The sequence below is a fragment of the Aulostomus chinensis genome, chromosome 14, assembly GCF_037954235.1.
Source record: "Aulostomus chinensis isolate RoL2024-O1b breed Wild chromosome 14, RoL_Achi_v1.0, whole genome shotgun sequence".
NCBI classification, from domain to species: domain Eukaryota; kingdom Metazoa; phylum Chordata; class Actinopteri; order Syngnathiformes; family Aulostomidae; genus Aulostomus; species Aulostomus chinensis.
Genome location: NC_141333.1, coordinates 22,953,849 through 22,976,424, shown reverse-complemented (window position 1 = coordinate 22,976,424; position 22,576 = coordinate 22,953,849). Strand labels below are relative to the sequence as shown.

The following is a 22,576-nucleotide window of genomic DNA, read 5'->3' as shown; positions in this document are numbered from 1 at the left end:
CGGCCTGGACCACAGGCTCGCCGCTCTGTGCGCTGGCGACGGGCAGCATTCACCCGTCTTGATAAATGCAGTCGCTGACTGATGGACACTGGTGCCCTGCAGCTCATGTTGCTGTTCGTTACGTCAAACTCCCCCCTACATAGAATCTTGGTAAGAACACTTCTCCCAGTCACTAGTTTCCCCATCATACCATGGATAAACCTGCAGCTGGTGAGGAATCTGTGGAGAATGAATTGTGTGTGTGTGTGTGTGTGTGTGTGTGTTTTACACCACACAGGAAGTAGAAGTCGTGGGTCACCCCTGCAGAAAATTGCTTTTTCATCCCCAGAATAAAACCTTATGAAATGGAGAATTAAAGATCAAAATAGTTTAACAATTTAATTTGGAAATCTTCTCTTATCATTTGTCTCTCTGAGGCTTACATGTCTGCCCGGGCCAGATAAAGGCGGTTTGACTGCTTTCATCTATTCATTTATCAAACCGATGTTATCAGTCATCCCTTAAGGTCAATGGTGGCTTCAATTATTCACAAAACTGAGTTGCTATCAGTTGAATCTACTGGTAAAGTATAGAAGCCGCAGAGCCGACGTGTCCCCCGCTGCATCTCAGATGTTGTGTCCTCCATTCCTCTATGGTGTAGAGAGCGTCTCATCCTGAGACTCACAGGCAGAACAAGAATCAAGAAGATTACTTTCACCTGAACAGCGTGTTCTCTGTGTTCCCATCAAGACGGAGATAGCATAACCTATTCTGTCTGTATGCCATCGACAACTCTTTCACTTGATTTTTTTCTACAGAACACACTTCTACTTGGGACGGAGTGTGTGTGTGCAATTTATTCTGTAAAAAGATAAAACATCCCCAAAGATAGCACTTTAGATCCTCCAGCTCCGCTAGTTCAAAGAGCCCCCACTGGTGCCTTTCGTCTGTAACTGCAAACTGGCCAAGACACATGAAGACAGGGACTCTTGTGTTGCCCCCCCCCCCCCCCCGAACTCTTCAGTTCTCATCCTCCTCCAGATTCCAGCATCCTTTCAACACTGTAAAACAAAGAAAGTGACATATTTTTCACAAGCTTTGGTAAGATGTGTTAGCATGGGTTGTTAGTAATTATTATGGTCCAGACTGGTGCCAAGGCTTTGTTGAAATGCAGGGAATTCTCTTCCTCTCCCTCGTCCTCTGACATGAATCACCAATTTGAAACTTTTGAACTCACATCTGACCTCATAAACGTGTACATACTCCATTGGTCTCGTGCGTAGGTGGGCACACATGCCTGGGCGACACCCCCGAGAAGAGGTTAGCTACTCAGCCATGTGTTTCAACGCTATGCAGAAAATTCATTTTGACAGACATAAAAACCAACAAAATAAGTTCAACTTGAAATTATTTCCAGATTTATGAAGTGATAAAGAGAAACATGAAATTCCCTCATAAACGCCACTGACTAATATGTCACCAAAATAAAATAAGCTCTTCAAGTTGCGTGTTCTCTCCACCTGTAGTGTCTCATAAATGTACATGCGTGCACATGGGTCTTGTATTTCTTCCGTTTTCTTCTGTTTATATACATGTACTTATGTTGTATTTGTAGGCTTCTGTATCACTACATGTACTGGGAACATTTTAGGCATCAGTAGAAGCTTTATGCTTGTGAGACCATACTAATTGTAACCAAACTCCGTTACCCAGGACTCCGAACTCCTGAGGCTGCTTCCTGTCACAGCGCTGATTGGTCGACAGTGTCACATGGGGTTAGTGTCAGTGAACGCAGCACGATGGATTAGAATGGATTAAAACTCAGAGAAGACATTCAATATCATTATGGATTAATTGTGCAAAGACTCTTAAAAGTGGGTGAAGTTCCAGGCTGGATTATGAAGCTTGTGAGGGGGAAATATTCACGCTGGACGGGACTGAGAAGTCGGTTAGCTTCCAAGAGCTTTGTACGACAAATGAATCGCTTATTCCTTTGCAAAATAAAGGTATAACGAGAAACAAGAGGTCTGTTTGACCCCTTCTGGGTGTTAACTGCGCAAAAAGATTGTGCTAATATTATCGATATATATTTCTACCTTAAAGTTCTATATTATCGTAACAAGTCTGGTTTTAATTAGTGTGTGTATCTTCTCTCCTCTCCTCACTTCCTGCACAAGTCCCCCCAACTTTCCCTCTCCATAAATCCGCTGGGTCATATGGTCCTCTTGCCAGGACACACAGACCGTCAAGGCCAGGTCTGGTTTGGGTCCAGCCATGTTCTCTCCCTCCCATGTCACGTCCTGCCGTACAAGGGATGTTTACAGGAAGCTGCCTTGTGTCTTTTGCTCTATTAAACACACTTTGTAAATTAACCGAGAGAGGAATGCAGATGACCTTGCACAATTCCAGTAACTTGTGTCCGTTACATGTGGCGTGGATCTGTTCGACAGAGCCGTCGTCTGATCTGCAGCGTCTCTGTGCGTTCTGGTTTGAACTGACCCTTAAAAGACATTTTGCCACTCATCCCAGAGGTTTCATTAGTTATATTTATGTCCAGTGACTCACCTCTGACTCATGTTATGAAGACTTCGGGGTGCCCTCTTTCATGTGAGAGAAGACAAGTAAACTCACATTCATGTTTGACCAAACAGTAAATGTAAGAGACCCTGAATCAAAAACAGTCAGAACCATTCCTTCGAGCTGTATCATCCGTTTCCAGGAAGACGAGCCCCCTCCTCAGCCCCGCTCATTAAGGTTGGGAGACGGTCCGAGGTATTTCATCACTTAAACGGGTGCGTGTGTGTTCATTCTTCTATGTGGTACGCCTATTTTTTTTTTTGAAGTTGCACAATTTGATGCTTAACTTATTTTTAATGGTACAATAGTCATTCCACAGCCAGTGGAATTAAGTTTGGGCACAAATACTCCAAACACCCACTCAGCCTGCCAAGTAAGCCAGAGAGGACACTGACCGTGGTGCACACAAGTCAAGTGCAAGAGTGCCCCCTTCAGTCTGAGTGTGAGCAGCATGTTCAACAGGGTCACTCTGCACTTTACGGTCATGCAGATGGCCGAGCACGCGCGCGCACGCTCACACACGCGTGTACGCCTCATCCCCCACTCTTCCATTGTAGAATAGTTACTCACCTAGTTTCCTGGCTGGTTATGGAGCCTGTCTCGCACCCTGCCAGTATAAACCTCACCCCTCACCCCTTCAGCTCGGCTAAACCCCGTCCCCCCACCCTCATCTGACCAAATGGCCCAGAGAAAGCGTCAGGGGATGGCGGGGGGGTTGCAGTGGGGGCGCTGGGCGGGCAGAGAGCCAAATTAGAACCATATTTCATCCACCCTCCACTGAGACCTTGGGTCTTAGTGGAACACATAGAGATGTACGAGGTTGTGTGCAAACATATACAGATGCATATCCACACACACACACACACACACACACACACACACACACACACACATATGGCTGCTCACATGTGGCCTGGTCAAGTCACAGAACTGGTATTTCAAAAATGACAAGTATGTAGTACTTCATGATTTGTGTAATTCTCATCAAATCCATGGGATGTGTTTTTCAAAAAGTATTAAAAAAGAACTGTTTTCCAGCATTCATGTCACACATCTTGACAAATAGCTCAGATACACAAAGAAAACCAAGAGCTTGTTATGAAATACCTGATTTATCTTCGTTTTTTTTACTGGTTGAGCCTTCAGATGAAGCTCTTGTTCGGTTCTCTGTCGTGTTTGCTGGTCTTTGTGTCTGGTTCGAGTGTGAAGATGGCGGGTGTCCCAGTGTGAGCCCCTCTCCTCCCCGTCCAGCTCAAGCCCAAGGTCTGGAACAGATTACATCTGATATTAAACACATGGCAGCAGTTAGAAAGGAGAAAAGGCGAAAGAAGAAAAAAAGGCCTTTTTTAAGATTAAAAAAAGGAAAAACAGTGGATTTGTCAACGAGCTCCCTCCTAGCTCCCCTCTCACTCATCTGCTCTGTCCCTCGCCTCTTTCCACCCTCGCCACTTTATGGTCTCTCAGACAGCACAATATGGCGAAGACTGAGTTCGATGGTCACTCGGTTTAGCTGTCAAAGGTGCGGACAAAGAAAACAGCCTTTCAAGGCTTTTTACTCAAGTCTAAGAGGAGATGGATGGAGAAATGAGTTAAAGAAGATGTAGGGGCCAGTCTATAAGACATCGTGTTCTCTAAAATCTCTGTAACAATTTGAATCTTTACCGGAGAGATTTGGAGCTGTTCTCGTTGCTCGCGGCAGATGGTAAGAGTTGGACGCACATGCCTTGTCCTTCGTCTCCCATTAGAGATGTGGATCAGTGTGTTTCATAACCTAGCAGATAATGAGACGAGGGACTGTGATGAGCCCTCAGATGGTATCAAGAGGAGCCTGGGTCTCCGGGCTCACAGCAGAGAATTGTTAGCACACCGAGGTGGATTGAGAACATTCCGAATGATCTGTGCGCTAATTTCTGCTTTTCCTGTGAGGGGTCCCACAGGGGAGTCACCGCTCCCCGACCAGAAGGCCCTCTATCACTGAGACGAGTGCTCAATCACATCTGTGTTGTCCTTTTGTGTTTATATTCAGAGGCTCTACTAGTTAGTACTAAAAAACATCTGTGTTTTGTCTTCCCATGACTGGAATGACATGTTGGATGGTTCTGCCCCTCAGGTCTCCTGCAGCACAGTCACTGTGGGACGCCATGCTGACCAGTAAGCAGAAAGAGGGAGTGATGGAGATACGACGGCAAATCGTGGAAGCAGCCAGCAAGGAGAAGCTACCAATAAAGATGAGCATGGGTAAGAATGATTGCAGCAGATGGAAGAACAGAAAGTAAAAACACAAATGCAGACAGAACGTGGAGAAAAAAGCACTGACACAAACGTTCACTTGAAAGTAGCGCTGAACCATAGCGCCACCTACCGTCATCCAGAGACTCTGCCTCACCGTGTATTTGCCCATGTGGACACAGAGGAAATCTGAACCACATGTTGGCTCGATGACACACACTCACACATACACACATGCTCACTTGCACACATGCTGCTTTTAAAAACTTTTGTTGTTTGCTAATGAAGCAAAGGGGTAGAAGTGAGGGATAAAAGTATGTGTAGGCACGCAAAAAATAAAGTCATTACATGGCATGCACATGTATACAGCACCCGCACACACACTCACCTTTAGGCAACCCCCTGGTTCACATATGTGACTCAAATACACACACACACAGTCAATATGTATGTTAGCATGTGGCAAAAAAGAAGGGTTAAAGGGGAGGGGCAATGTGGTCCCAGGGCTCCTATAATCTGAGGTAAAGAAGGTCTTGTCTCATAACAAGCAGGTTGTGATATGTTGGAGGTCACACACACACTCACACATATACACACACGCACCATACATACACACACAGGCGCAGTTGTGCCTAGCAGTAATCCTTCTAATTCTGGACGGTTTCTACATGTGGATTTATTTAGATAAATGTAAGACAAGAGAAAAAGCTGTCGGGTGGGGAAAAAAAGTGCAAAAGACGTGAATTGAGAGTGACAGTCGAAGCAAGAAAGTGTGAGGAAGGTGTAGCAGTAACACGGCTCCTTTCTGCCGCTGACAGCTTACTTAATGTCTTTGCTGAGAGAAAGAAATAAGAGAGAGGGGCACTGTCAGACTCCTCACACACAGAACCTTTATACCCGACTGGCAGACAACCAAACTCCACGAAACTCCTCAGAGCTTCCAGTACCCCCCCAACACACACACACACACACACTCACACACAGATGCCATCCAGCCCACCAGTACCTCCAGCAGAGCTCTTGATCCATCAAGCTCCGCTCGTATGCGTTAAGCCTAGAAACACAAAATACATTAATATCTATGCTCACTCAGTGGCCGCTCACCCTCGAGGAGAGTAAAATTTTCCACTTGCCCCCAAGCACGCTCTCCCTCGCTGGCAGGTTTATGCAGATCAGCAGAGAAAATAGTGTATTGGTGCAGCACAGGCCTCACATTCTCTCTCAGATATCCACCTCATATCCTCACACATACACACACACACACACACACACACACACACACTGACCAAACTTGGCGTTGCTTCATCTCAATAGGATAAGATCGTCCAAAGGGAGAAAGAGAAAATAATCAATTTCTCAGGGCTTGAGCTTGACCCGTCAGGTTTCTCATAGCACAATTGGATGATGAAATTCCCTGGCCGTGTGTGTGTGTGTGTGTGTGTGTGTGTGTGTGTGTGTGTGTGTGTGTGTGTGTGTGTGTGTGTGTGTTTGTGTGTGCGTGTGTGTGTGTGTGTATAAGAGAGAGCGAGTTTGTGTGTGTGTGTATGTGTGTATCTGGATATGTATGCGGTTAAGTTCAGTGTTTATCTTTGGTGTTTTTGCTCTTAGCTGGGACTTAGTAGGACGACTATGGTTTCATCCTTCATAAATGTGAATTTATCTGTTCATCTATGTTTGTGTGTGTGTGTGTGTGTGTGTGTTTGTGTGTGTGTGTGTGTGTGTGTGTGTGTGTGTGTGTGTGTGTGTGTGTGTGTGTGTGTGTGCATACGTACATTACATATGTGTGCCTAACAAGGTTACACAGTTTATATATATTGCGTGTGCACTGATACTGCTGCATAAAGGAGATGTGTTGACAGGGTCTTTCTTCCCATAGTGAAGTCTGGGCTTTTAGCAGCAGCCAGAGGAGTGTCAGACATGAATACAAGTGATTGCAGTCATCATCTCAAGTGCAGATATAGAGTAATATCTCCCTTTTAAATCTAAACTGAAATGACACTTGCAGCATGTCTTGTGAAACTGAAAAAAAGTCCCCACAGGATTGTGTCCCTTTTTTTTCATCCCCGTGTGAGAAATGAATATTCTGCTTATTGAGACACGTTGCTTATTTTATAAATGCAATCTCAACTTAGCACAAGCAAGGAAAATGTTATCACAGGTAACTGTGCATGGCCAGTAATTCCAGCCAAAAACCACAGTATTTACAGTCCATGGCAAACTCCAAATATAATGGCAACATTATCAAAAGTTCTGGGAATTTTTCACATATGCACACACCAACTCAAAAATCAAGTAATGGCTCTTTTTCGCTCTCTTGCTCTTTTTTTTTTTTTTTTTTTTTTTAGTTGCACAGCCAAAAGCGCTCTAGTTATGCCGCTGTCAGCAATTTCAGAAACACATACACATTGTTGAACACAGGTCTTGTTGTTCTTTAAAATGGTACACCATAAAACGGCATAACAACTGTGTGATGATAATGACAACGTCTTTGAGTTCATATCTGTTATAATCAAGCAGATATTTCACCCTTTTGGATTTTATCACAACCACGTGTACGCTTGCTCACGAACAAACGCAAGCGTTGGGTCCGTTTTTGCCAGTCTGGTTGATTTTAAGCAAACTGGTTGAATCTGTGTTTGTTGTAATAACCAGTTCTTGCAAGTGAAAAAGCAGCCTGCAACATCGAGCTGTGACACGGCATCAAGGCGCTTCATCGAACTCTCTTAAGCCATAAGACAGCGTGATTGACATTTGTTAGTGGGCTGAAGTTATTAACAGCAGTCACTTGAGAGCTGCTGCCACATCCTCAAAATCCCCAAGCAGATAACTTCAAGACAATGACTGTAGTGGGATTTCTGCTGTGTTTGCGTGTAAAACGATCCCTCAGGTAGTAGGTAGAAGCAATAGATCATTCAGCTTGTCATCTCTGCTGTAAGTCTGCTGAGCAGAGCAGAGAAAGTGGCGGTGAACTTCTGGTTACTGTTTTTTATGGAGAGTGAGAAATTGTAGCGTTGGCAGCAGCCGATCACTGGAGTTGCGGCGGAGTTTACTGTATTAACCTCCTTCATTTGGCCCCTGTGTGAAGTGCGAGCAGTAAAGTTCTGTATACCAGTCTGGTCTGGCTGGCCTTAATATCACATCAAGTTTGAACATTGTGATATTGGCTAGACTATTAAGAACACCTCCCATTACAACCCAGTACCATAAAACTAAATCCACATTTCTCTCAAACAGATGTCACAAAAACCCGACTGAGCAAATGTACCATACTAGACTGCTTTCACTGGGTTCATCTAATTCCTTAGCAAGTAAGTGTTTGTCGATGGGAAGTTTCAAAGCATCCATAGATTTTAAGAGGAACAAGAGTTAGAGCCGTGTTTACAAGTGTGAGTGACATGGTGGTATCACCGTGAGCCACTCTGCTCTGATGGTCTCTGCTCTCCCCCAGTGTACTGGACACAAGGGGCCCCAACATGCATCACCAAATAAAAGTTCCACAAGTGTCTTCATCTTGACGAGTGTAAATAAAAACCTCTCAGCCCTCCTGCGTCCCTCCTTCATGTAGAGTTAGTTATGAGTCCGTGCAGCTGCTGCGCCGCAGCTCCGTGCTGACATCACTTAGCCTCTGAGTAACCTTGCGCACCTAGAAGGCCCCGTCATCCTCGTCTTCCAGTAACTGGACTAAATCATTGTTGGCCCCTCTTTTTGCATTGTTCAGGACTTTGATCGTGACTGAGCCTCAGTTGCCACTCCTGTGCACCCCATTAAAATGGGCAGCAGTTAAAACTGTTCCACAGCATGACACCCAAAATGTGATTTGTTTTATGGCTTGCAATAAATGCGCCCAAAAGAGCATTAAAACGGCCTCAAGGTTCTAGTTTCTCCTCCATCTGAGGGTTACAGTGCATCTAACAAGTGACAAAATCTGGCCTCAGATATACCTGGACCCCCAGAGTACTGCTGAGCAACTGCTCAGAGCGACTGAGCAGCATGTTGGAGACGAGGTGTCTCCACAAATGTGTTAAAATGAACAACATAAAACTACTGATTGTTTTTAGTGTCAAGCATATAATGGAAATGATATCACACAAATTTTAAAGGGGACACATAATGCTAATTCCTAGCTCCTTGCTTTTATTGTTGGCCTCAGCTGCAGCAGTGCTTGATTCACCAAACCGACCCGACCCAAGCCCAAGTGAGCCAGTGGAAACCAGCCCTTATTTGCCAGCTTCCAGAAGCCTGTCGAGGGTCAGCATCAGACATGAGGTTTTCCTCAAAGGCTCTCTGCCAGTGGGTCTTTCTAACATAAAGCCAGCCAGAAATCCTTTGTAATGCAAGGCTCCTATTGTGGAAGGTCCTGTTTTAACCCAAGGAAGTCTAAACCTATATTTAGACCAGGTGCAGAGGGATAACAGCACATGAGGGGGTTGACTGGTTGATACTTTACTGACTCTAAAAATATTTTGACCTAACATGAACTTGCTGGGACTTGAATACTGTATACAAGTCTAAAAAATAATTCACTAAGATGGAAGCCCTACAAGTGAACCATTCACTCACAGCAAGCTGCTCCTCCTGTGGACTCGGTTGCCATAGTCACCTACTTTAGAAATGTTTTCTGGCAGATAGGCGCTCTAATAGAAAGCCTTCGAGGCAAACTTCTCCTATTACCCATCTTTGTTTTTTTAGATGTTCTGTGCTTTGAGCAGAAGACTGGAAAGATATCCGTGATGAGAAACGTGACACAAAAAGAGAGTAAAACTTTGGAAGCCAAGTCTTCAAAGCAGCCTGAGCTTTTTAATCACAGGGTTTACTTTTACGTATTCTTTCTTGTCAAATATTGTAACATACAGTACATACAGTATATGACAGAAAACCAGGAAAAGTAGTCTTTCAATTTTGCAAATAAAAGTCAGGTAAAGGTGCAATCGTTGAGGCTAAAAGCAAGAGGAAACCTTTTCTGTGCTGATTTTACTGCAAAAACACCCCAGATTGAGGCTCAGCTGACAGCTCTCTGCTTGCCATGGATTTTTTCATCTGGCAACAAGATGCCTGAGGAATCACAGAATTGTTTTGAGGGAAGCTTAGTGGCGTACATAAGAGCAAAGGCTCCGACTGGGCTGTTTGATTGTGTAATGGGGAACATGCTTTTGTGTGGCTTTGTTTGTCTTCAATTCTTTCTCAGTTTTCCCCCCAATGTCTTACATTTTCTCACTCCTTCTCAAACGATCGGCTCTAGCTGTAAAGTCCGATTGTATTTGGCCTACAGTGTACCATTCTTTGCTACAGTTGGCTGTTCGTGGGCAAAATTATACTTGGCCCTTGCGTTGGATGTATTTCCTGGTTCTGTACTGAATTATGGTTGGCACATCAAACCTAGTGAACCTTGGTTATACTGCCAGGATTTTTATGGCTGGATGTGCTCACAATAGAGCTTTTCAGGATCTTGGATGTGTCTGGACTGAAGCTTATTCTTCGAAGATGCTTTAATTTCAACAAGAAACCTGATTCCCTTTTGTAGGCACTTGTTTAATTTTGCTCATAAGTGCCATACAGCACAGACTTTTCAGTGCTGCTCGGAAAGAATGTTTCCCAGAAGGCGGACTTGCAGATTTCTCTTCCATCAGGTTCACTTATCAGCTGCTGTGGAAATAAGTTTTAGTTACGAGCTTCCTTGGATCATTTCATCTGCATTTTTTTTCTGGAAGTATTTCACATCTGTCAATTTTTCTCATCCGTAATAAAGCTATAAAAAAACAAAAAAGCTGTAAAAGGGTTGTCTTGACGTTTTTTTTTAAGTGCAATGACTCAGTGGCATTATTTCTGCTCCGTTTTTATCCTCCCTTTCTGTTGCTCCTCTAGTCATGTGTTTGGCCTTGCTAATGAAAACATTGGCCATGTAGTCCTACAGGAAATACTCCCACATCTGGTGCTGGTTCAGAACATCAACACCAAGAAGTAGTCGTTATGGGGAGTTAATGTGTGCCCCTCTCTATCCCAACCCCTAAAACAGCCCCTTGTACCTCCAGGCCACTCTGCGCACCCGCGCTACCCCTTACATCCTTTGCACTGCTCTTCCTGTGTCCCTGTGAATCTTCACAGGAGGAACTTGGAGGAGGCAGAGGACCCTAAACAGTGCGAAGAATCCAGCTCCTCTCTGCTTCCTCTGTAAATATTCTGAGAAAAAATGCAGATTTACTGTGAAGATGGTGTCTTAACAGTGTTGCTGCACCTCTATCTCACACACACACACACACACACGCACACACACACACTCACACATGCTCTGTCCTATAGCATATAAAAATTTAACTGAGTGCTTATCTTCTTTCCCCTCTGTCCAAACTGCCGTTTATAATAATTAGAAGAGTCCTATACATGGAACAAGGTTGTCTTTTATTCTGCTGCTCTCATCCACTGGGTCCGTCTCCTTGTCCCTTCCATCCTTGTACATTTTGTTACAAGCAGATGTTTCGTAAAGCACTGTCAGGCTAGTTGTTTACTGGATGTTGTGCTGTGACGAACTCTGATTGCTGAATTTGGGTCCAATTTTCTCCCCCAGATGATGATAACTGTATCTGCTCTCCTCCTCCCAGGCCGTGTGACCCCCGAGCAGCTGCATTCCTACATTCAGCTGTTTCGGAACAGTTGGGGGGCGCTAGAGAGTCACTGCGGGGTGCTCCAGCTGGGCCTGGCCACGGCTCAGACGCTTCTACACCCCTGCCTGCCCCGCTGGGACGCCTGCCTGGCCTTCGAGAGGCTGCTGCTGCAGGTTTGTAGTCCTCGTCCACAAATCTACTAGCCAGATGAGCTACAGGTGATGAAAAGCCTCCTTTCAAATGATGATATCCACTACTTTAAAGAAAAAAAACACCCTACGGAACACAATTAGTGATTCAAGCAGTGCTCCGGGTTAATATTGGGGACCGTAGCTGAATAACTTCCACGTTTTTAAATCTTCAACAGTGTCACATTGACTGAAAACAGCACATTCACTAGCAAATTGTAATTAACTCAGTAATTATCCTTTCACATCCTTTCCTTTGGTAAATATTTTATTGGCCACGCTCCACAGGTATGTGGGTGCTTGTGGCTCCCTTGATGGTTGCTAGAATGTTGTGTTAAACAGACAGAGACGGCGAAAAAAACAAAAAGCGCAGATTCCTCTCCTTCACAAACAAGGTGGGTTGTGTTTATAGGGAAAACATTCAGACCCAGTAAATACTGCAAAAAAAAAATATGGCGGATTTCTGTCGTGATGTTGAGATGCTGTTGGGTTGAAGGGAGGTCTCGTTTACAGGCCAGACAGAGGCGGATGTGCGCATGTTTGACTGCAGGAAGGTCAGAGGTCAGTCTGATGGAAAGACAGATACAGAAAGGGGGGGGGGGGGTAAAAGAATAAATAAAAAACAAAACAAATGAGCCTCAGTTATTAACGTTCACCACTCATTCAGCTCTAGATCTGACCAACGGATATTTTAAAAATACGTGCTCTGAACTAACTGAAAGCATTTCCTCATTCTTACCTTGTTATTTTCATAGAGTCTCTTTATATTCCTGAAGCTGGGCATTTAGGAACTTATTAAAGTAAATCATGGAAAACTAAAGCGAGCTTGCAGCAGTGCCCGATGCCAAATTGAAATTTGAAAACAACCTCATAAACCTTGGTCCTCAGCTGGGGCCATTGCTGCTTTATTAAATAAAGGAAGAAGACTTTAGGGCTTAAAGCTCCAGTATCCATTTACTTCGTGACTCCACTTTGATCCACTCTCCCATGGCTGTCTGGTGCACCTGGATAATTCAGCGTTCAACTTTCTCACCACTCTTAGTTTTAGTCTCCTAACTACCAGGCTTTTTCACTGACCTCACTTGGATTTGAGTCTCATTAAACCGACTATTTTAAAAAACAGACCGTTGTTCTATTTAGCCTCAGCATTCTGAGTATGTAGTTCTTGGCTGGAATTCAAAATTACATTAAAAAAAAAAATTCAAATCTCGCAACTGGGCCTTTGGCATGATGTGAGAGTTTGTGTTTGCAATCAAAAGGGGCCCCGGGTTTTATTGGGGTATTAAGGGAAATGAGTTGTGTGTCCTCGGTGCCGGCCGCTCTCAGTTTCCATGTGAGGTTGCTGCTTTGGCTCGACATGGACAGAGGGAAGTTAATTACATTACAAAACGGGAGGATGAAATGCCTTTGAGCTGTGCCTGGTGGTCGGGCTGTGTTTGCTCGACTTGAGTGTGTGAGGGCTGCTGAGGGTCTGAGCAGGCAGAGCTGGACGCAGGATCATGGGTGGACAGTAGGAGCTCATTCAGGCCAAACCCTCCACCGTGCTGTGGGGCATCGGGGTGGGTAGTGGGCTCACTGAGGCAAAGGGCCATTGAGTTCAGGGCTTAGCCTAGTTCACGCCTCTCCCAGCAGATAAAGTCAAATGCTGGGCAACATACAATACTGTGCTATAACTAAAACAGCTCTTCCAAGCAGCACTGTAGTATTTAGCTCATGAGGTCACGCCTGAAAATACTGTAACAGATTCAAGTGTCAACTTTGCTTTTAAGGCAACGTACCTGTGATGGCGCGTCAGCTGGCAGGTTCTAGGTTAAGGGCACAGATGTGGTTAGAGAGGTTGACGTGTTGGTTGGACTGATAAATAAATGCGGTTGTGTGATATTTACTGTTTATGCTCCTTTTATGAGTGCCGCAGGATTCATTACCACCTCAGTATAGTACCTCTGTTGTTTGAGATGGCCAATATCTTCTTGGCTGGCACTGCCACCCTGCCTGCACCTAGAACCCCCCTGCTGCTCCGGGCTCAGGCTGTCTGGCGTGTGACGGGGGTTCTGGTCTGAATGGATCAGATTGACTTGGCTTGGTCCAGCTCCAGCCCGCAGTTACAGAATGTGTATGCTACATGTGCTCGGCGCGGGACAGGGGGTGGTGCACAGCCAAGGCAAAGCTCAACAGAGTCCCTCTTTCTCCACTTCCCAGAACATCATAGGCGCACTACACTAACCTTCCCATCAACCACCCCGGCAGTCTCCACCCCAGCAAACTAAACATGGACGCTGCTACTGCACGAGCCGCCCGGAGAGAGCGGACTTGGTACAGCGTGTTGATGCTCCATCGGTTTTCTGGAATGTCACACTTTGTAAGGGCAGTATTGTGTGTAAGTGTGCTCTTGATTGGTCTGTCACATTACTGAACATGGTAGTGATGACAGCAGCGCAGCAGAGAGGAGCTAACCCCTCTCACCCCGGCCTGTCGCTTTATTCTGCTGGGATTACCGGGGCATGCCTCTGCAAACATACAAGTTATTACTGGTCACAGGGCTGCTCAGACAGAAAGCTGTGCTGGCTGTGTGTCCTCGGCTCCCATGGGTCACACAAACTCCCTGGCTGGTTCTTATCTCAGCCTTTTCTCTATGTTTGGGTTTTAGGCTGAAATGCTGTATATACAGGACCTGCTAAATGGAGCTGTCAACCGTAAGCCAGTGCTGGTGACGTTCAGTAATGGAGCTAGCAGGGTATTCATTGTTCACGTCATCTGCTGGGGTGGACTCATAGTCTGGTAAAGTCTGAAATAATACAAACAGTACTACATCATTGTATCTTAATATATAATACAGGAAATGCTGCAATCTAATTCTAGTTTGTAGTTGCAATATACATGTATCAGCAGGCAGGTTGGAGCCTGGTGACCTGCAGACCTATACAGTGTCAGTTTGTGCTGTTTGACCCTTCACCTCCGTCCTTTGACCCCTCTTGGACATAGACCGACCTGCAAAGGCTCAAACCTGCAAGTCTGGTGTATGTCGGCAGCCTGACAACAAAACCCACGTCGTTCTCCTGTTGTGTAAAACTTTATGAGGTCACACCAATTCCCTGAATGCTTTACATTCACTTCTGTATATTTAACATCTGGATTATATAATTTCTGATGGGGGCAGAAGGAAAAATGTTGATATTGCTTCAGAGTGGCTTTCATCTTATCTGAGCTGCATGCCACAGACAGACAGGGGGCTTTAAGTCTGTAATTGGTCTTTCCCCAGGGTATGGAGCCTGTCCCCACATCGCAGACATTCTCCTTACCCTCCATCCCTGCTGTGTCCCTTTTTCCCCTACAGGAGGGGAAGGGGGGGGGGGTCCTGTAGATGTGTTCTGCAGGAGATTGTAACAAAGGGGTGTGAATGACTCCGGGGTACTGGCCTGAGATGTCCAGAGCTGACCTCTTCCAGCTCCCCACTGTTTAACAGCCTCACATCTGGACTGACCGTCTCCCCATCCATCCAGACTCTTGACCATATTCCCCCTCATCCGGCCCTGGTGGATCCTCTCTGTAGCCCCACAGCAACACAGATCTGCTCGTAGTACGAGCCACAGGAGGTTGACGATTCCTCCCTGGACAATGTGGCCTCCCTGTCTCCCTTCATTGTCTTCTCTTCATCCCTTTCCTCCCAACTACACGTAACCCGGCACTTCCCCTTACATTTTATTTGCTCTGTACAACACAAACTCTTACCAGTTAATGTCTGAGCTGCTCTATTTTGAATCATAACAAGCCATCCTAAACAAGAGGGAAAAATGCGGAGCTGGGAGAAAGCTGGGTTTACCAGAAGAGTGACTTATTTATCGATCTCTTCCTTCCTGTGTTTAGCTGGAGAGGATTACAGTGGAGAGATGAGCAGTGATGGAGTTCACAGCAAGGAAGACCCAGGAATAGCCCCATCTAAAGCTCTCCCCCCCGGCCCTCCCGCCTCTCACAGCACCGGTGTCCTGAGACGGCTGTGTTTACATTGTTCTGCACAGCTCAGGCCTAATGTACTATCTGTTTAATAGGCAGAGAGAGGCATGTTTATAGAGAGGGACCTTTTAAACAGAGGTGATGGGCTGGTAGGCCAGAGGGCAACACAAACTCATCTCACTTCCTGTTATCATTACCTCGCTTCTCTCAGACTGATAGGTGCTTGGCTCGCTCCGCTTTCTGCATTACTTATCCTTAATCGCCTCGCCATCCTGCTGGCGGTGATTGTGCTCAATCTGTCTTCCCTGGAAAATCAAGCAACATAAGACGACTCAATCAAGTTGCGTCATATTAAACCTCACTGCCTCCACTGCTTTGCTCCGTAGTCATTTGCATGCGCTGCATTTTAAATCTTCCACGAAGCATTTTTCTTCTAAATTCGCTAAATGCATCAGCCCACTGAACTGAAACTTTAAAGGAATTGCTTTTGGTTTTAATAGCCATCGCGTTATAGAGCTGCAGCTCTTTGAATGTTAAAGGATGCAAGATCGAACCACAAGACTTTAATCCACTGAATATTTACTCTTTTATCTCAATCAGCCTTTTCCTTCCAACATTGTTCTGCTGCATCCACTGCATATGTGTGTCTGTGGATATTGTTTGCTCTGGTCTATTGTTTGATGCAGCTGTTTAGCTGTGGAGTCAAAAACCTTCAGCAGTTTTCATGTGGCTGGGGTGGGGGTGGGGGGGTGGGGATTTCCTCTCAAATGTGTATTTTTGAAGGTTACGCAGGATTTAGCTGAATACGTGTCCCAACCGAAGCTCACCCTCTCCCAAACTAAACTCTTGTCTCGTCGATCATCCACTTTTCTCCTTTTAAAGATTCCATTCGATTTTAACTGTCACTAGGACTCGTGCTTGAGCGTCTCACCAAACCAAAGCCCCTGTCCCGGGGATCCATTCACATCAAGAGGTGATCTGGCCCGTTTGTGGCCGCACTCAAGCAGCATCAGCACAAATGTGACCAGGGTCACGTTGAAGGACCACCTAGCAAGGGCAGGCTGTTTATGAAATATCACAATGTTTCACAGCTTCCTCTTCATGGGACATAATAAATGACTTAAGCTGAACTTCAAATGTAAAATATTGTGTAATTTTGGCTAAAGCGGCTATGTGAAACTTGCTGTGTTGCTCTCGGACTGGTTTCTCTCTGACAGCTGTCTTTCTCACGGATGCAAAAAGGGAAACTCTGATGTGGATACCACAGGAGATCCCACTGAAAATGCACTTCTGTGCCAGGTCTGAACAGAACCATTTGCAGGTTTAGGCCCCTGAAAGCACTAGAAGCACTATGGAATAAAGTTCCCCTCAGTCCTGGGACCAGTCAGGGAGACTTTCCACCGCTAGATGCTTTTTGGCTTCCAACATTACTTGTTATCCCAGGAGGTGAGTAAGGTAAGAGGCTCGTTGTTATTTGTGTCAGTCGTCTGAGTGATTCAAATCCATCTAATCCAGTTATTAGTTTACTAACCAGTAGTTTGGGCCTGAGTTAGCTAGAGCTGTAATCTGAATAAATGTTGTCAATCTCATGTATGGGACCTGTAAGTACACGACTGGTACATCATAACTGTGTACTGAGCATCATTGTGCAGTATCTGGATGCAGCGGTGTAGGGAACATGATGAGATGGGCTCTTGGATCTCCTCTCAACACTCTCAGTCCCCGGTGAATCAGGTCACTGCGGTCTGCTGACTTGGCCTCCTGGCGTCACACTTCATTTGAGCATGCTCCAACAAGACACCACAGAGTGGGAAAAATCCCACAATACCCAGCATTCACCCTCAGATTGTTAACAAGGAGGGCCGTAGAAAAGGCTGACCGTTGGGTAAGATGGCGGGGGTTCCAAGAGACCCAACAATGACCCAGTGTCCCAGTCAGAGCTGACCAGTGAACCACTCCATACTGTTATACCGCCACCAGTGGCACACAACCCCTTCCTCCAGTTTAACACATCACTGCTTAGCTTACTGTTCATATTTCATTTCTCCTCATCATATGCTGCATCTGAAACTATAGCCAGATGTGCTGTGTGTGTGTGTGTGTGTGTGTTTGTGTGTGTGCGTGCGTGCGTGCGCGCGCATGTGCGCGTGCAGCCTGAGCACGAATGCATTCATGCATGTGCACCCTTTAATGTGCTTATTCTGGTAACAGGGTCTCAAACTTCCTGTTGTCACAATCAAGCTCTGTGTTCCCTGCAGAAAAGCTTGACCTCAGGACAGATTAACTATCAGGTCATTTGTCACTACCTGCTGAGCACAGGCCAGGGAAGGTCACCACCCACAGGACATGTCTTTGTGTCTGAAATGGAGACAGAGCAACATCTCAGGACCTTTGAGCATCCTTTTTAGATACTTATTGACCCGCCTGTATAGCCAGATTAAAAATGTTAAAACAGATTAAAGATATCATTGAGATTGAGCGGCAAGTGCGGAGGAAGACAACATCAGACCTGTTCCAGATCCAGAGAAGCTCCAAGTGCTCCATATGGAGACTCGTCAGTTATTGTTCGGTTGAGTGATGACCGTTCAGCCTGGTGAGCCAGTCGGCAGTGAACTCTCAGACTCTGCTTGACCCGTTTCTTGCTTACCTGTACGTTTGCGGATATTGTAGATTGGTACTGCCCCCTGCTGCCAAAGGTGGGCAAAAACTTTCATCCAATGGATAGAGATGAAAGGGAGGAGGTGGGGGTAGTAGGAGGGACCCCTTAGGTCGTGAGGTAAAGGTGGAACAAGGACTCCTCTTTGCTATAGCATGTAATTGTACCCATGTGAACCCCCACTCCCCTGCAGTCCACCTTGTTGCCCCAGGGATTCGACCAGTCACCCAGAGACAACGAGACTGACCAATCACCATGGTAACAAAGCAGCAAGGGTCGTTTTAGGTCAATCAGAGACAGACTCTTGCCATCCTCACTCTGCCATTAATTACCCATAGTTCCCTGGGGCACTCCTCCACATGTAACCACATAGCCCATCAGGCTGGTTCCTTGTGGTTTGAGAGTGTGGGATCAGGTGGAGTGCGACAGGGTCAGTGAGGTGAGTGTGCCACCCGGCAACAGTGTGTCAAATGGGCTTGTCAAGTTAGCAATAGCATCTCAGGCCCTGGCGATCACCTGCTTGACACATTAGAGACCTTTGCCTTTAAAGAGACCTCTGTTTTATTCGATGCTTGGGAAAAAAAGCAATTTAAAACAAGTCTTGCGGCGTCTCGCTGTCATTGGAGCCTGGAGATGGGGAGAGGGCTCTTAGTTAGATTCAGACAGTCACTTTTAATGTTCATATGTTGTGACAACATCAGCTGTATCTGGGGTTTTTTTTTTTCGGCATTTGTCCACTAGAGCTGCTATTTGCATTTGTTAGAAGAAAAATGCGCTCAGCTTATCATCTTTTTTTTGTGTTTCACAAGCTTGTTTTTCTTAGAATCACCTTAAATGAGCTAGAAATGAATCTCACGTGTGACAGGATTTTGAGAGGAATGTGATGGACATCAATGGGCAGAGTGGAAGGAGAAGATGCCCACAGGCTCTCTGCTGGGGTCTGGACGTAGTTAAATGTCCTGTCACCCTCTCAGTCTCTGGTGTTAGTATTTCTCTCTTTGTTTCTTTCTTGTTCCTTGTCCTCGTCTACCTTACTCCTCCCCCTACCCTTTTATCTTTCCTCCTTCATTTGATTGGCCCTGCATCGATACGTGGGAACGTGTCCCCTTACATCTTTCTTCTCTGGAGGTGCAGCCGCATGCTGAAGTATCCTGGAGACCAAAACCAGAGCAGCTGATGTGAATGGGACAAAATATTTATAGATGGAAGAGAAAAATTGGAGGAATAGAAGGAATAGATGGGTAGAAAGGCCTCAGAACAGTTTGCAAATTACTGGTGCATTTTAGTGTAATTATGATAAACGATCGCTGGCTATTGCATGTAGACAGATGTATTTGAATGAGCCACGTATGACAAATTCATGGAATGGCTGAAACAATGAGAACATGTAGGTTATAGAGTGGATTGTGAGTTTCCACTGCCTGTCTCGTCACTGCCTGAGTAGCAGTTGAAACCAAAACTAAGCAGTTCCAGCCCTCCATGCTCCATGCTCTCCAACAGGAAAACTTGATTTGAAAATATGTGAGGGGGGGGGGGGGGGGCGGGAGCAAAACCTCACTAATTCCTGTGTATTCCCGCTTTAGATTTCATCGGGGATGAACTCATGAGCCCCGCTTCTCTTCTTCTATTGTTCTGAGCGTGGTGTGTTTGGAGACATGTGGGCCTGTTTGTCACCCCCCCCCCCCCCCCTTTTCTGTTTTCATGGAAATAAGAAAAGTAATGAAAGTAACCCAAAATGAGCAGTGACACTGAACTGCTAATTATGTGCGGGAGGAGGGGATGTAGAGTTTCTCATGCACCCGCCATGTGCCCCCTCTCCCGCTGCGTTACTCGCCATCTTCTCCGCTCTACTGTTGTGTTTTGTTTTTTCTGTTGGAGGTATTTAGATGCTGTGTGTATTCGCTTTGATGTGTCTGTGTTGAAACATCCCAACAGCTACGTCTCGTCTGCTCTCGTATTTCTAAGCTGGAGAGCAGCTATTGACAGTGTTTATAGCCTTTAAATGTTGTGTATTGTGTGTTTGAGAGGCAAAATAAATCATAGCTGGTATGATTTGATGAGTTGTTTGTTCAGTTTGGGTGGCCATGTTTGCATTAAAATCATCATGAGCTTTCAACTAGCTTTTCAGTTGCTTGCTTATTGTGGTTATTAACCGTTGACTGTAGAGAAAATGAAGCATCGGCTCGGTGACACATTAAACACACATCTGCACATCTGGCTGCGAGGATCAGAAGTTCAGCTGTCCTCATTCACACTGCACCAACCACAGCTCCACATCCTGTCTAAAACAAAATAATTCAGAGGTCAAACTGCAGAATCAAGTGTGTATTTCTGCAAGTTTGCATGTGAGTCTGCAGTTGGCTGACTCTGCTCACACTTTATTTATTATTCAATTCAAGACGAGAGTTAAACATTGAAAATTATTACACAGGATACGGCAGTATGTCACAGAAAGTTACATTAATTATTAAGAACTTGCAAAATCCCCATACCACACTGACTGAGAGGCAAGATGAACTTGACTTTTCTGAATTTCATCTGAGCAGCAATAAACCTCATCATTTCTGATTTGTGTTGGGATTGTGTCAGAGAAATGCTGACTCAGCGCCTTAGTCACGTTGGAGGTTGCCGTGTTTGGTGATGTTGCATCACGGCGTGTTCCAGTAAAAGTTGTATTCGGTCTACTTTTGGCGAGGCCTGGCCTGGGTCACTTGGCCTACAAATGATAATGAAACATTTTTAGGCTTGGTCATGATATTTGTCTGATATTCTGAAATCTCCTCTAAAGAATTTAATAATTCCTGGATTAAATCCTTTGATGCATTAAATCATATAACCATGAAAACACAAAGAGAGGCTTTTTTCAGAAGAGTTTTTGGACAGTAACAACAGGTTGGTGTCAGAAATGTCTGGTGTTTCCCCAATAACAGTCAAGCTTTACCACTGTGAAAACCCATTATGAGAAGGTTAGAAAGTAATCGAACCAATCAAAACTGCTGTCTCACTGCTCCTCTGCCACCCAGCAGTAATTTAGCTCCGGATTGATTCTTGTAGTTGACGACCCCGCTGGCAGTACAAGAGGAAAATGGCGTTTCTTGAAACAACAAGAAGTACAGCTGTAAGTGCGGTTCCTGCAGAGATGGACTCATCAACAGCAGCTGAACAGGAACAGGAGGGTGCACTGATGGGGTTTCTCTACAGAAACAATGCGTTCACCATTATTACAACTGGATTTGGCCTGTGGTGATGTCACATGTTTCTTTAAGCTGATTGGCCGAAGGAGCTTGTCTGTCAAAGCAAGAACTCGGCCCACTCATTGTGGTTTTGGATAAGAGGGATGGAACTACAAATGTGGATGGTCTCGTCCACCCTACTTTCCTTAAAAAAAAAAGGACATCGACAAACTGACAAATTAGGGGTGCCTCTGGAGGGAACCTCGGAGAATAAGAATGTTTAACACTTGAAAACACTGTGTTACTGATTAAATCAGTGCCAGTCATGATGTGTGGACGAGAGCACCAAGCTGACTTTGTTCTTGCCCTTCAGCCTCACCGCCAGGCGGCTCTGATGTAATATTAATCATCTCCTCTTTCTGATGCAGTTCCTTCCTACCAGTGCAGACACACACCTGCCACTGCCCGGCCCAGTGCTGTTCTGCCATAAATCGAGCAGCTACGTCCGAACTATTGTACAGGCTACACACAGCACACCTCTGCTATGCTAATGAGGCACGCCAAGTAGCGGTTTGCTGTCGAGCAGCAAGTATTACAACACACATTGACTCACTAACACATCTCACACTGACAGGAGCACCAACAAACTGATAGGGAGGAAATGCACCGTGACACACAAAAATAGAAGGCTCATCCGCTTTCATTAGAATACGAACTGATGAAAAGCTTAAGGTGTTTTAATGATTCTAGCTCGATGAACCAGTTGGTGTGTTGTCAGTGGATGCTACTACCATGAAAAACACTTTGTAGTGGTGAGTGCTGCTGTTCTTAAATGTTGTAGTAAGATGCACTGTGAACCACATGTTTTACTTTCATTTTACTGCACATTTTAGAGAGTGAGCAGCACGGTGGAGCAGTGGTCAGCACTGCTGCCTCACAGCAAGAAGGTTGTGGGTTCGTGGGTCTTTCTGGGTGAGTCTCCATGTTCTCCCTGTTCCTGCTGGGTTCTCTCTGGTACTCCAGCTTCCTCCACAGTCCAAAGACATCAAGAGGGACCAGGTTAATCCAGACTCTAAATTGACCGTAGGTGTGGCTGGGAGAGCCAATGGTTGTCTGTCTCTATGTGTTGGCCCTGCCATGGACTGGTGACCTGTCCAGGGGGAAGGCTGCTGGGATAGGCTCCACCCCCACCACCCTGAACAGGAGAAGAGGGAGAGGGAACTA

At 45.5% G+C, this 22,576-nt stretch overlaps 1 protein-coding gene and 1 long non-coding RNA gene across 4 annotated transcripts in view; one reads left to right on the top strand and one right to left on the bottom strand.

The window, feature by feature from the left end:
• scfd2 (sec1 family domain containing 2) overlaps positions 1–22,576 on the top strand; it is an 87,696-nt gene that overhangs the window by 5,771 nt on the left and 59,349 nt on the right. For all 3 annotated transcript variants that reach the window (XM_086224641.1, XM_086224640.1, XM_086224642.1), the window contains exons 3-4: positions 4,667–4,794; positions 11,382–11,557. In XM_086224641.1, coding sequence (XP_086080767.1) covers positions 4,667–4,794; positions 11,382–11,557 — 304 coding nt within the window. The remainder of the gene's footprint in view (positions 1–4,666; positions 4,795–11,381; positions 11,558–22,576) is intronic.
• LOC147250224 (uncharacterized) lies at positions 1,000–4,516 on the bottom strand. The gene is made up of 3 exons (XR_015119286.1): positions 4,219–4,516; positions 3,664–3,821; positions 1,000–1,040 (listed from the first exon to the last, which is right to left on the bottom strand). It is a non-coding gene; the product is annotated as an uncharacterized LOC147250224 (long non-coding RNA).